At 41.0% G+C, this 13,554-nt stretch overlaps 1 protein-coding gene across 1 annotated transcript in view; it reads left to right on the top strand.

The window, feature by feature from the left end:
- dnah5 (dynein, axonemal, heavy chain 5) overlaps nt 1–13,554 on the top strand; it is a 112,541-nt gene that overhangs the window by 84,978 nt on the left and 14,009 nt on the right. Inside the window, exons 62-70 of the mRNA XM_062992632.1 lie at nt 1,494–1,629; nt 2,259–2,575; nt 4,480–4,635; nt 8,235–8,417; nt 9,446–9,689; nt 9,828–9,942; nt 11,074–11,264; nt 12,505–12,626; nt 13,075–13,224. Of these exons, the coding sequence (XP_062848702.1) occupies nt 1,494–1,629; nt 2,259–2,575; nt 4,480–4,635; nt 8,235–8,417; nt 9,446–9,689; nt 9,828–9,942; nt 11,074–11,264; nt 12,505–12,626; nt 13,075–13,224 (1,614 nt within the window). The remainder of the gene's footprint in view (nt 1–1,493; nt 1,630–2,258; nt 2,576–4,479; nt 4,636–8,234; nt 8,418–9,445; nt 9,690–9,827; nt 9,943–11,073; nt 11,265–12,504; nt 12,627–13,074; nt 13,225–13,554) is intronic.

The raw sequence follows: 13,554 nt of genomic DNA, 5'->3' as shown, positions 1-13,554 counted from the left end.
GATCAGACCACACGGGCCAGCCTTCGCTCCCCACATGCATCAGTGAGCTTTGGCCGCCGATGACCCTGTTGCTGGTTTACCACCATTCCTTCCTTGGACCACTTTTGATAGATACTGACCACTGCAGACCGGGAACACCCCACAAGAGCTGCAGTTTTGGAGATGCTCTGACCCAGTCATCTAGCCATCAGAATTTGGCCCTTGTCAAACTAATATATCCCACCCACTAACAGGTGCCGTGATGAAGAGATAATAAGTGTTATTCAGTTCACCTGTCAGTGCTCATAATGTTATGCCTGGTTGATTTCCACCAGTTCTGTTCATTGCCATTCCTTTTTGGACATATTGGATATGTAACTTCATAAATAACTTCATTTTGCATGTATTTAATATGCAAATGTCCATGTATGTTTATAGAAAAATGTCTTGTGTTCTTTTGTCTAAATACTTTGTTTTCATAGCAAATATAAATGTTTCAGGACTGCCCAAACTTTTGTGTACAACTGTCTGGATCATTAACTGCATACAAGATGTGATAACTGTTACTAAAGAGCTGTAAATTACGAGGGTTCCTCAAAAAGTTTCCACACTTCTTTAAACCCTCTTTATTAAGAATTTCAATAATAAATGACATCACTTTTCTACATAGTCACCTTCCAATGCATTTTCCCAGCGTTGTACCAACTTTTTAATGCCATCAGCAAAAATGTTTTTGGTTGAGCGCATAGCCACTAATGCACCACTGCTTTCACATCATCACATGAAAATCTTCCTCCCCTTAAAGCTTCTTTAAGCATCCAAAAAGGTGGAAATCAGATGATGCTAAGTCCAGACTATAAGCTCTCTCTCAGAGACGACCAATTACTACTCCTCCCACCCTCACCGCTTCAGAAACGCTTTGAAGATCCCTCATATTTTTTTAGCTATATACCCGATTGAAAAGGTGAATTAGCTCCACCTCGATTCATGTATTCATTTACATCCTCACATAAAATGATCAGCAGTTTTGTAAAGCACGCTGACGAAACGCTCGGTCTGCACAGCGTGTTCTCTGTCGAATTAGCCGAGCGTGTTCACGAGGCATAATCAGCGGCATTAGCGTCACCTTCATTAAACGATAATTGCGTGATTAGCAGCCGCTGCCTGACTGGTCTCACTGCATTGATTGAAATTAAGGATGTTTGCACTTCGGGGAGAGGAAGTTGCCTTTCATCAGAGAACAAACACTGCATTTAAAATTGAATCTCCTTTTGATTAGGAAAGTCTAAATCAATCTGAGCTAAATGCTAATGATTGAAATCACATTCGTTCATTCATTTGGGTCAAAAAGTTTGGGTCAAACGGCTTTACTTTCTTATTAAATGGGTCAAACAGGAAGATCATGCCCTGTTTGGGCTAAACAACTAATATAAGAATGAAATCTTTCACGCCGTGTGCTCCCTGAAGACGATTGATTTCTGTCTGTGTTTGCTTTCTGTCTCTGTCTTTCTCAGACGCTGCTGGAGGATGCTGAACGCTGCAGACACAAGATGCAGACGGCGTCCAGTCTGATCAGCGGGCTAGCGGGTGAAAAAGCTCGCTGGACCGAACAGAGCAAAGAGTTTGCTGCTCAGACAAAGAGGCTTGTTGGTGCGCTTTCAATTAAATATCATTCTCTACATCTGCCTAGTTTGTGCAGTTCAGCTTCAGAATAGTTTGCCACTGGGTGCCCATATTCCATATTCCTAGCACACCAGTGCCAAGATTCTGAACTCCCCGGTTCAAAATTCGGAGTTGCCATCAGTCGGCTGGGCGCCATCTAGTGGGCATAATTGGCAGTTCCTGCAGCAGACATGTTTCTGATAGGGCAGAATGACCGGATTATGTGGGAGGGGTCTTCAAACACTAAGGACCCTAATTAGCAGATAGAGAGGCGTCTGTGCATAATGCATGGGTGAAAAAGGGTTCTGCTAAGGGCTGCACACAAGTCGGAGGAGGCGTGAGCAGCAATATACCCACCTCAATTGCAATCAGGGATCCCCCAGCAGTGGAAGACACATTGAAAATGGGAGAAAATGCATAAATAAATAAAAAAATTTAAAAAGAATAATTTGCCACTGGATGAAGCTATTAAAGAGTATTTGAAAGGGAAATTTATTATATAAATTTATATTTACTTGTAGGATAGTCAGCTAGTCTAAAAAAAGTTAATAGTTAACAGTAAATAACATTATAACAATTCAGAGTTCAAGATACTGTTTCTATCTTTTCTTCATCAGGTGATGTATTGCTGGCCACAGCCTTCCTCTCCTATTCCGGTCCCTTCAATCAAGAGTTCCGTAACCTCCTGCTAAGCGACTGGCAAAGGGAGATGAGGTCACGCCAGATCCCCTTTGGCGCTAACCTGAACCTGGCGGAGATGTTGACTGATGCTCCGACCGTGAGTGAGTGGAACCTGCAGGGTCTGCCCAACGATGATTTATCTATCCAGAACGGCATCATCGTGGACAAAGCAGCACGATTCCCACTGCTTATTGACCCACAGACGCAGGGCAAGTCCTGGATCAAAAATAAAGAGGCCAAGAATGAGCTTCAGGTAAAGAAGACTCAATCTGGTAAAGCTTTTAGCTTAAGTCTTAGTAGCTGGATCTTGAACCAGGGCTGTTATAGCTAATTGAATTGTTTAATTAATTTAAACTCAAGTTTCTACACAGACTAAATTGAAACTTTAATTAAAATTCCATAAAACACTATTGGTTGGTTTCACAGACAGGGATTAAGCTTAGTCCTAGACTACACAGCATTTTGAATGGAGATTCTCCATTTAAAGCAAAACGTAGTCCTGGACTAGCTAGCCTTAATCCCTGTCTGGGAAACCAACCCTAAGTGCTCAGGTAGTGCAGCAGTACTAAGCTAGCCCACCATCTCTGAGATTCAGGTTTAAATCTCAGTGGTGTTATGAGCTGTTCAGGCATCTACACAGACATGATTTGGCTACATCAGCAGGTGAGCAAATCCAGGATATTTCTGCCTTGCACTAGTGTTTTCCAGCTAGAACTAGACCCACTGCGACCCTGACCAGGACAAACTGGCTAATAAAAAAAAATAATGGAACTAAGAGTCAATTTATTTTTTATTATTAAAAATTATATTAGCTTATTATTAATCAGCTCCAAATGTATCCAGGTCACGGTTGCTGTGGGTCCAGTTTTCCTGGAATCACTGGTCACTGAGAGGATGTGTAACGATTTAGGGCTAAGACAAGACAAGAGGGGTGGACACACACTCAGAGATGTTATAACAAAAGAGTTTAAATGATAACAAAAGACAAAACAAGATTACACAAGACAGGTTGAAACACAAGACAGGTTGAAACACAAGACAGGTTGAAACACAAGACAGGTTATAACAAGACAAGACCAGATACAAACACACATAACCTATGCTAAGCTAAATGATACTGCTAACAAAACATGAACAAGGCTAATGCAAATCTGAATGCTACAATAACCTCTAAACACATGAAACATGACATTTTTCTAACATAATCTAAACATACAGAAACATATATCCTAAGCTAAGCTAATAACATGGGACAAGACAGAATCACTAAACAAACAAAGCTAAACAAGAACAAAACTTAAGACAAACAGGGACAGAACTTAACAAGGCATGAATAAGACAAACAGGCTAAGGCAAACAAACAAAGGCTACACAGGCTAAATATAGCTAAACAGGGCAAAACATGGCTTACAAACTTACAGACAGACGGCACAGACAAACCGGCTAAGGCAAACAAACAAAGGCTAAACAGGGCTTGCTTGCTTGCTTGCTTACAGACAGACAGACAGACAGACAGACAGACAGACAGACAGACCGACCGACCGACCGACCGACCGACCGACCGACCGACCGACCGACCGACCCGACCGACCGACCGACCGACCGACCGACCGACCGACCGACCGACCGACCGACCGACCGACCGACCGACAGACAGACAATCCCATGAGCCCATTAGGTACAGCTGTGGCTAATTAGCCTGAGACCAATCACAAAATGGGCGTTGGCTCTATACTGAGAGTGCTCCCAGAGAGAGGGGCGTGGCACATAGGAGCACAGAGAGGCTGGATTTGTGACAGGATGCTTTTGGCCAATACCCGGCCCCAAAAGCCCAAAACACCCCCCCAAGACAACAGGTCTTGTTTTTGACGGTTTGTAAATTATTAGGATTTATTTTAATAGAATGAAGGTTTCGTTGCTGCTGTAAATAAACAGAACAATAAAACAACTCATACTCAAATTCAAGCCTTCTACGCTCCTGCTGTTAAATCTCATTCTTTCATTTCATGAGTGGCCGCCGCTCTTAAACATCCATTATCGTTCATCCGAGTTCAAACTCTTTCTGTGAAAAGCGAACGTCCTTGCAGAGACCCTTCCTCGTCTCTGGTAAAGGCCTTTCTGGGTAAAAGTACTCAAGCTGTGTGTGTGTTGTTTCAGATCACATCTCTGAATCACAAGTACTTCAGAAACCATCTAGAGGACAGTCTGTCTCTGGGACGCCCCCTCCTGATCGAGGACGTAGGGGAGGAGCTCGATCCCGCTCTGGATAACGTTCTGGAAAAGAACTTCATTAAGACTGGGACAACATACAAGGTACATTAGAGAAGTCTTCAGATAGTCATGTCTCTGGACACCCTAAATTCCACAACTCTGCTCATTAATATGGAGCTGCTGTAATAACCTCAACTGTGCTGGTAATGCTTTTAAATAGATTTTGGAACAAGACTGGCGGGATTGCTGTATACATACCCCACTAAAGCATTAATAGGGTTCGATTCTTTTTAGAATAGAATGGAAAGCTCTTATTTGTCATATATACATATACAGGTGTACAGTACAACGAAATTCTTTCTTCACATATCCCAGCTTGTTTTGGAAGTTGGGGTCAGAGCACAGGGTCAGCCATTGTCCCTGGAGCAGACAGGGTTAATGGCCATGCTCAACGGCCTGACAGTGGCTGCATGGCAGAGCTGAGATTTGAACGTTTTAGTTGATAGCCCAAAGCTCTACCCACTAGACCACTGTTCCATGTGTTTTTATTTAATAAGTGCAGTCAAACCAGGTGTGTTTACTTGGGGACAAAGATCCAAAAGTATGTGGACACCTGACAATAAGCTTGTCAAGGTCAAGGCTTTGTGCTGGCCACTGGAGTTTCTCCACACCAACCCATCAAACCATATATTTATAGACCATATCTTGACAGACACGGTGACACTCTAGTTAAAATTAAACCTGCCTCAGTTAAAAGCGGTTTTAATTCTGCTGGGTCTACATGGATCTGGCAACTGCTTCCAAAAACTCGGCATGCTGCTGCTTAGTTTGCTTTATTTAATTGCTTTTCAACCGTGCTAGCAGTTGGTGTTACTAAAATCTCTAAATCGAATAATTAGTGGTATTAGGGGTGTCCACATACTTTTGACCATACAGTGTGTATACCTACCTGCCTACACAAAGCAAACACAAAATAAAATAAATTCATTATAAATTCTTAATGTATTACTTTTCCAACCTTTCCCCTAATTTTCTCCCCTAAACTAGTCATGTCCAATTACCCTGATTGCATCCTCCACTGATTCAACCCTCTACCGCTGACTGAGGACGCTTCTCAACGGAGGACGCCCCCTCCGACACGTGCTCAGTACAGACTGCATTTTTCACCTGCACGAGTCGAGTTTATATATACAGATCAGCACTGTGCACGGAGAGCCACACCCTGATCAGCATTATTCCTTAGCCCTGTGCAGGTTCCATCAATCAGCCAGCAGGGGTCGTAATTGCACCAGTTATGAGGACCCATGATCTGGCTTGTCCCTAACCCTATGAACAACAGCCAGTCATTGTTCATGCAGCTGCCCAGCCGGATGGCACAGCTGAGTTTTGATACGATGTATTCGAAAACCCAGCTCTGGTGTGCTAGTGTGCCAATTATAATTTTATTTTAAGCATTAATAATGGTTCCTCATTATGTTAAGTATATAAATGATATATTTTCATGGTTTCATTTCCCGTTCATAAAGACTTTGAACCCCTTTAATCACTAAAATGAAGAGGCTCCAATTTTGCTTTCACTGTGCAGACCTCTTCTAAGTTCTAGCACCACCCTAGAGTGTGATCACATCTTCACCACGTTCCTCATTTACAAATCTATTCCTGGAGTGTAAAATTGCACAGCAGGTTTGAGCAATCACAAATGCAAATGCGAATAAGTACAGCCTAGAGCGCAATTAAAGCTAGTATAAGAGAGTGCAAAACCAGGCTACGTGAACGAGAGACGCTAAATCTGTTCTTCGAGCCAGCTTCATTAGCAGATCTCGCTAAAGTAGGAAGGTGCTTCGCATGTCTGCCAGACAGTCCTGAGAATAACGAGCAGATGCCGGCATCTGTATTTCTGACAGCGTTCACTCGCAGCTTTGTTTATGCAGAGGTGCAAACACCTGATCTCCAACTATAATAGCGGATCTGAAGACAGCAGCGTGGTGGGGGTTGCACCATCACTTCATCTTACTGTCTGTCACTTCATGTGCCATAACCGGCTATTTTTGATCCAGGCGCCAATGTTTTTCCACACTCACAGCTTTGATTTACTTGTACTTAATTGTCTGAAATTCATCCAAGACATTTTTGGTTTATTTAAATAAAAAGTATGTGGACTCCCCTTCCAACTTTTGAGATCAGATGTTTCAGCCACACATATTGCTTACAGCTGTATGCAAATGAACAAATCAAATGAAAGATATGTTTCTAGCCCTGTGGCAACAGTTTGGGGAAGGCTTTTTCCTGTGGCTTTACTGTAATTTCAGCTATATACAAGTACATACTGAAATGAAACCACATTCCTCCAGGACCAGGGTGCAGCACAGAGCAAGACAATACAATATACACAGTGCATATTAAAAACAGTACAATAAATACAAAGGCCTACAATAAATATAGAAGACATAAATACAGGTGCCTGCACGAGTGGTAGAATACTAAAGTATAGTGTGATCTTCCTGGCATTTTATGGCTCTGTGTAGTAATTCTACTAGATGGGATGGAAACCTGGCGTGTTTGCACCAAAAATGTCCAGAACTTACAACGGATTTTATCACAGACTGGACTGAACAATGAAGAACTCCAATTATTTTTTGCTAGTTATAACTTTCAGTTCAATTTAATTTTGTGTTTGTATGATTTGTGTAAATTCTATTTATTTAAAGTATCCTCCATGCCACCCAAGAAGGACTGGGGTCCCTGCTCAGTCTGGTTCCTCTCAAGGTTTCTTCCTGTAATTGTAAGGGAGTTTTTCCTTGCCACTGTCGCCCTCGGCTTGCTCAATAAGGGTTTTTGGTTCATTGGTCCTATATTCTGTAAAGTTGCTTTGAGACAATGTCCACTGTAAAAAGCGCTTTATAAATAAATTTGACTTGACTTGACTAATCTGCCACTGGTGAAAAGAAGAACCTGATGGCTTCAAATGGGTCAAATTGGGACAGTGGTAGCATAATGGGTAGAGCTTTGGTCTATCAATTGGAAGACGGTGCTACCCATTGTTGGGTCCTTGAGCAAAGCCCCTAACCCTGTCTGTACAATGGCTGACCCTGCACTCTAACAGCTTCTAAACAAGCTGAGATGTGTGGAAAAAGAATTTCATTGTACTGTACATGTGTATATGTATATATATATATAATAAATAAAGTCATTCTTCTTCTTCTTGAAGGGGGTAGATGCTGTGAGGTAGTCTGTGGTCTTCCTTTATTCAGAAGAAAATTTGGACTAATCTGGACCCAGAAGAAAGAATGTTAGACCTACAATGAGTAATTAATGCCCAAAACCACCAGTGTGTCTGAATGAAAGCAGTTTTGGGGATATGATGCATAAATTCCTTTAGAGTGAAGTGAAAGAAAATGATACAAAGTGTTTAGATGCACTGATTGCTGATAGATGTTTATCGATTAGGTCAAGGGGGGACATTATTTTCTCACAAGAGTGAATTAGGGGTTGAGAAACAGTTTTAACGTGATGTCTTTGTACTTTTGTTCTATTTGTGTACGGTCATGTTTTGTTTAATGATTTGTCATAATTAAGAGGGGGCAGTTATCCAATAGCAGAGGGAATCAGAAAGGGGGCAATTCCTTTTTCACACTGTCAGTAATGATAGTAAAGATAGTCATTAGACTACAGTATGTTTGAAACCTCTGTTTCTCAAACAGGTAAAAGTGGGCGATAAAGAGGTGGATGTGATGAAGGGGTTCAGACTTTACGTCACCACCAAGCTGCCCAATCCTGCGTACACTCCAGAGATCAGTGCTCGCACCTCAATCATCGATTTCACCGTCACCATGAGAGGCCTGGAGGAGCAGCTGCTCGGCCGGGTCATCCTCACTGAAAAACAGGTACAGTCAGTCAACACTTAAACATCTGTGTGCTTTTACAGTGTGAACATTTTGGTTTGCTATTTATTGTACAATATATTGCTTTTTTAGCAATGGCCATGGCTAAAACACTATATCTATATATTGGTACAACCAGTGGCAGACCAGATAAAATTCAGAATTGTTGCTTGCCAGTCTACATCACATCTGAAGACAGTTTCCAGCATGAAAACCCGTGTAGGGAAGAAAGCAGCAGCTTTATGTTTTTGTGACCACCAGGGACAAAAAGACATAACAGTTTAATTCGACTGATTGAAATTGGACCTGGTGGAGTGAAGCTAATTGGTGGGCTTCTTGTTACCTTCTGTCCCCGGTCATTCCCATCTTATTATCTAATTTGAAGGAAAATGGAGTTGCCATTCAGAAGTAGCATTAGGACTGTTACCCATCGTCCTTTTAAAGTGTGCTGTAATGAGAATGTTAATGTAAATGGGGCTGCATCTGTTCCTGATGGTGTTTTAGATCATTGATATTGCATCAAATAACCTAAAATGACCCCTGGAGGGCATAATGGGAGGTCTGAATCCCCTTTATTTTAACAATATTCTTAGAGCAAACTATTTTGGACCATAATGTACTGTTTATAGCTTTAGATTTAAAAGACTTTCTTTTGCGAATGTACGACCAACAAAATAAAACATAAAAGTCACATGGCTTCTTAGCAAAGTCAAAGTTAGTTGCCACGACTACAAAAGCCAAAATTTGATCCACTTTTAAAGCTTACAGATCCTTTCTAAAAACCAATGCTCCAAGTTTAGGGATCCAGTCCCTTCAAAAAAAGATCTGATCTTTCACCAGGTTAAAGATTGAGGTTTGATCCACAGCTTACAGATCTTTACTAATCTAATCTCTTTTCTAAACTTGATAATGTAGAACGGATTGAGATTTAACCTTGGAGAGGCAGTTACTATAGATATTTACCCTTTAGTAAAAGTGAATTGATCTGTGGCATTTGACTAAAAGATAGAACGTGTTTGTATTTGCTTCAGGAGCTGGAGAAGGAGCGCACAGACCTTCTAGAGGACGTGACATCCAACAAGCGCAAGATGAAGGAGCTGGAGGACAACCTGTTGTTCAGACTGACCAGCACTAAGGGTTCACTGGTTGATGATGAAAGCCTGATTACTGTGCTGGGTAACACTAAGCGAACAGCTGAAGAGGTCACGCTGAAGCTCCAGATCGCTGCTGAAACTGAGGTCCAGATAAATGCAGCACGAGAAGAGTACAGACCCGGTACTGGATCAAGTTTAAACTCAGGCTTTCTCTGCTAAATCATTGAACATTTGGTGTAGATTAACGTAACATGGCTCTTTGTAGATTACGGAGAAATGCTAATATTAGCAGTAACTTTTGTTTTTTGTTTGTGTTTAGTGGCGACCAGAGGAAGCATTCTGTATTTCCTGATCACGGAGATGAGCATGGTTAATGTGATGTACCAGACATCACTACGCCAATTTCTGGGCTTGTTCGACCTGTCATTGGCCAGGTAACACCCACTCAAACACTAGCGTATCTATCACCCATTCAGTCATATACAGTATAAGAAGAAAAGCCTGAAAGTCCTGTCATGTGGTCTGTATAAAAAGAGGGCATCCTTGTTACCCCCCTGTTAAGTGTAACCATGTTGTGGTGAAAGTGCTGTTGGACTTTGGAGATCTTAGGGCTGTATCACCAGGGTGGTAAAACTCCCAGTAGGTCACCTTGTTAAAAATTATCAAAAATTAGGGTTGCCAGTCTTTGGGGTGGTGTGTGCAGGAAAGCACCTGGTTTGCCAACTTGTACCAAGGCCCCATCTTACAGGCTAAGTAGCTACAAGGTTAAAATTGTGGGTCATGCCCAATGCCAGTCTGCCATGCATGTAGGCTCCATGCTTAGACAGTAGAAGTCTGTGTTGCAGGGTAAGAAGGTGATTACCCATGCAGTCTTCCCTTCCTTAGCAACTAGTTGTCCAATTGTGTCTGTTAAGTGCCAGACCATTTGCTTATATGCTAACACACCAGTGCTCACCAGTCTCAGCATCAGGTAACCCCAGTGCCCAAATGATGATTTAATGATTTGGCAGTCATAGCACAGTGGTTAAGGTAATCAGAACTAGAAGGTCATTAGAAGGTCCCTGGTTTAAGCCCCAATACCACCAAGTTGTCCCTGTTGGGCCCCTGAGCAACCCTCAATTAACACTTAACCCTCAATTGCTGGCATTGTAGTCAGTCACGACTGAAAGTCACTTTGGGTACTTCATAAATCATTTGCCCAAAAATATGTGAACACCCCACCTAATTACTGACTGTATGTGTTTCTGCCAGACCACAATCTAACTACATAAAATAAATTGTAAATCTTGGACATTGTGGCCTGCACAGAGCCCTGACCTTAACCCAGCTGAACACCTCTGTAAATTGGACTAAGCTTTCTCATCCAACATCAGTGCCTGATCCCAAGAACGCTCTTTAACTGAACAGGCACAAATTCTTCCCAAAAAGCCTTCCCAGAAGAGTAAAGGCTGTTACAGACCCATAGTGGCCCATAGTTTGCTTTTCTTCATATTAAACTATATTATGCTATTACTATATTATACTGAACTGTATGTAATTATCACATTGTTATTTCTGTTAAACAGGTCTTTAAAGAGTCCAATCACAAGCAAGAGAATTGCTAACATCATTGATCACATGACCTTTGAAGTGCATAAGTATGCAGCCAGAGGCCTGTACGAGGAGCACAAGTTCCTGTTCACCCTGCTGTTAGCTCTCAAGATCGACATGCAGAGCAACCGCATCAAACACGAGGAGTTTCTGACCCTAATTAAAGGTACCACCTGCTTTCATCATGTCCAAATTACTCTTCCTCATGCTGTAATTTTGAACCTGATAGAACTGACACACCATCAGCTAGCTACCAGACTGTTAAATGACTGTTTTCATATGTAGGATGAAAGTATTGGAACACCTGACTATGAGTTTTATGGGCATCCCATTTCAAAACCATAGACATTTATATTAAATTGGTCCCTCTTTCTTTCATAGCTTTAATATCATCCATCTTCTTAAAAGACTTTACTGTGTCTGTGGGAATTTGTCAAGTCATTAAGTCAATAGACTCAGTGAGATCAGGGAGAGATGTTGGAAGAGAAGGCCTGGCTCCCAATCCAAATGAAATAAATCCCAACAGAGAAAAGGGAATTACACAACCTGTTGCAACAATGTTAGAAGCATATCATTACCCACAAATAACCAGTGGTTAAGGGACGTTGCACAATTTCTTTATCTAGAGAAAATTTGGTGCACAATTAGGACCAGCACCGGATGTTTCTCCTATATTTGAGGAAAGTTCTTGGAGTTTTTCTCTAACATCACTTTACTTAACATTCCAGACATTCCTTAAACTATTTACAGTTCCACAATGAGTGTTGTAGTGGACTTATGTGTAAGCAATTAAATTTTATTTTATTACAAATTTTTGTTTATTTATGTATTTATTCTTTTTAGTTTTTATTTTATATTATTATTATTATTTTTATTTATTTTATATTATTATTATTTTTATTTATTTTTATTTGTATTTATTTTTATTTTATATTATTATTATTTTTATTTATTTTTATTTTATAATATTAATTTTTTTTCTTATTTTTTTTTATTTTTTTTAATTTATTTTTCTTTTTTTGGAGGTTGTGTTGCCGAGGTAGGTCCAGTGGAATTAGGGAGGGGGGGAGATGGGTTTTTGCTGTGTGGCAACCTGTATTAATATGTAAATGCAACATTTTTGCTGTTCTTTCATTGTTGTTGAATTTTTTATACTGCTGTTAGCAATTGATGTGGCAGAATCAACACAGGGGCGTCCACATACTTTTGCCCATATAGTCTAGTTTCCTGTTATAGAAACCAGTCACTTTTTAGCCTCCAATTCTTGACTGACTGTGTCACACTTTCTTATTATTTTTTTTGTTTTGTGGGATCTCATACAGATTTTCTGACACAACTAACAATCTGTCATTAAATCACAAGTTCTTCCATCTCTCAAAGTGTAACAAATTGTTTGTTTTCCTCAGGTGGAGCTTCTCTGGATCTGAAAGCCTGCCCACCTAAACCAGCCAAGTGGATTTTGGACATGACGTGGCTCAACCTGGTTGAGCTGAGCAAGCTGTGGCAGTTTTCCGACATCCTCGATCAGGCTAGTGACATTTTCTGCTCCTCTCTCAGCACTAAATGTGTTGAGATTTGATTTTACATACACAAATTTATACACACATGCACTTTTATGCAAACACGCAAATACGCAATGCAAACACGCTTATGTCTTTACAGAAAAGAAGGGTAATACCGTCCTCCCTGTCTCCTTATTTATACCCCCCTTTACTGCCCCCTCAGGCTAACTCTCTCAGAGCTTTGGTCACCAACATCCCCTCACACACAGCCAATAATGTCTGTGTAGACGTCTGGGCAGCTGCTAGCACAGCTAAGATTTAAACCAGGATCTCAGCAGTGGTGGCCAAGCGTAATAGACCGCTGCACTACTCGAACAAAAGTTGTTGATTAATTGTTTTTCTGCTCTGTAAACTGTCCAAAAAGTGTCAATAATGTCTATTTATATAATTGTGTGTGTGTGTGTGTGTGAGCAGATTGGTCGATTTGAGAAGCTGTGGAGAAGCTGGTTCGATAAAGAAGCTCCAGAGGAGGAGCCGATCCCCAACGCCTATGATAAATCGCTCGACTGCTTTAGACGCCTGCTATTTATTCGCTCCTGGTGCCCAGACAGAACCATCGCCCAGGTTATACACCGTCATTACACATTAACATTAGAACCATCGCATAGGTTATACACCGTCATTACACATTAACATTAGAATCATCGCACAGGTTATACACCGTCATTACACATTAACATAAGAACCATTGCACAGTTTATACACCGTCATTACACATTAACAACATGACCAAAACTATGTGGACACCTGACCATCAGCTTGTCTGAAAGCTTATTCCAAAACCATGTGCATTAATATACAGTCCTTTGCTTTTGGCTATAGTAGCCTCCACACTTTTGCTAAGGCTTTCCACAATATTTTAGAATGTGACTGTTGGAATGTGTGCCCATTCAG

The sequence above is a fragment of the Trichomycterus rosablanca genome, chromosome 3 (assembly GCF_030014385.1).
Source record: "Trichomycterus rosablanca isolate fTriRos1 chromosome 3, fTriRos1.hap1, whole genome shotgun sequence".
Lineage (NCBI taxonomy): Eukaryota > Metazoa > Chordata > Actinopteri > Siluriformes > Trichomycteridae > Trichomycterus > Trichomycterus rosablanca.
This window is presented reverse-complemented; position numbering and strand designations above follow the sequence as displayed.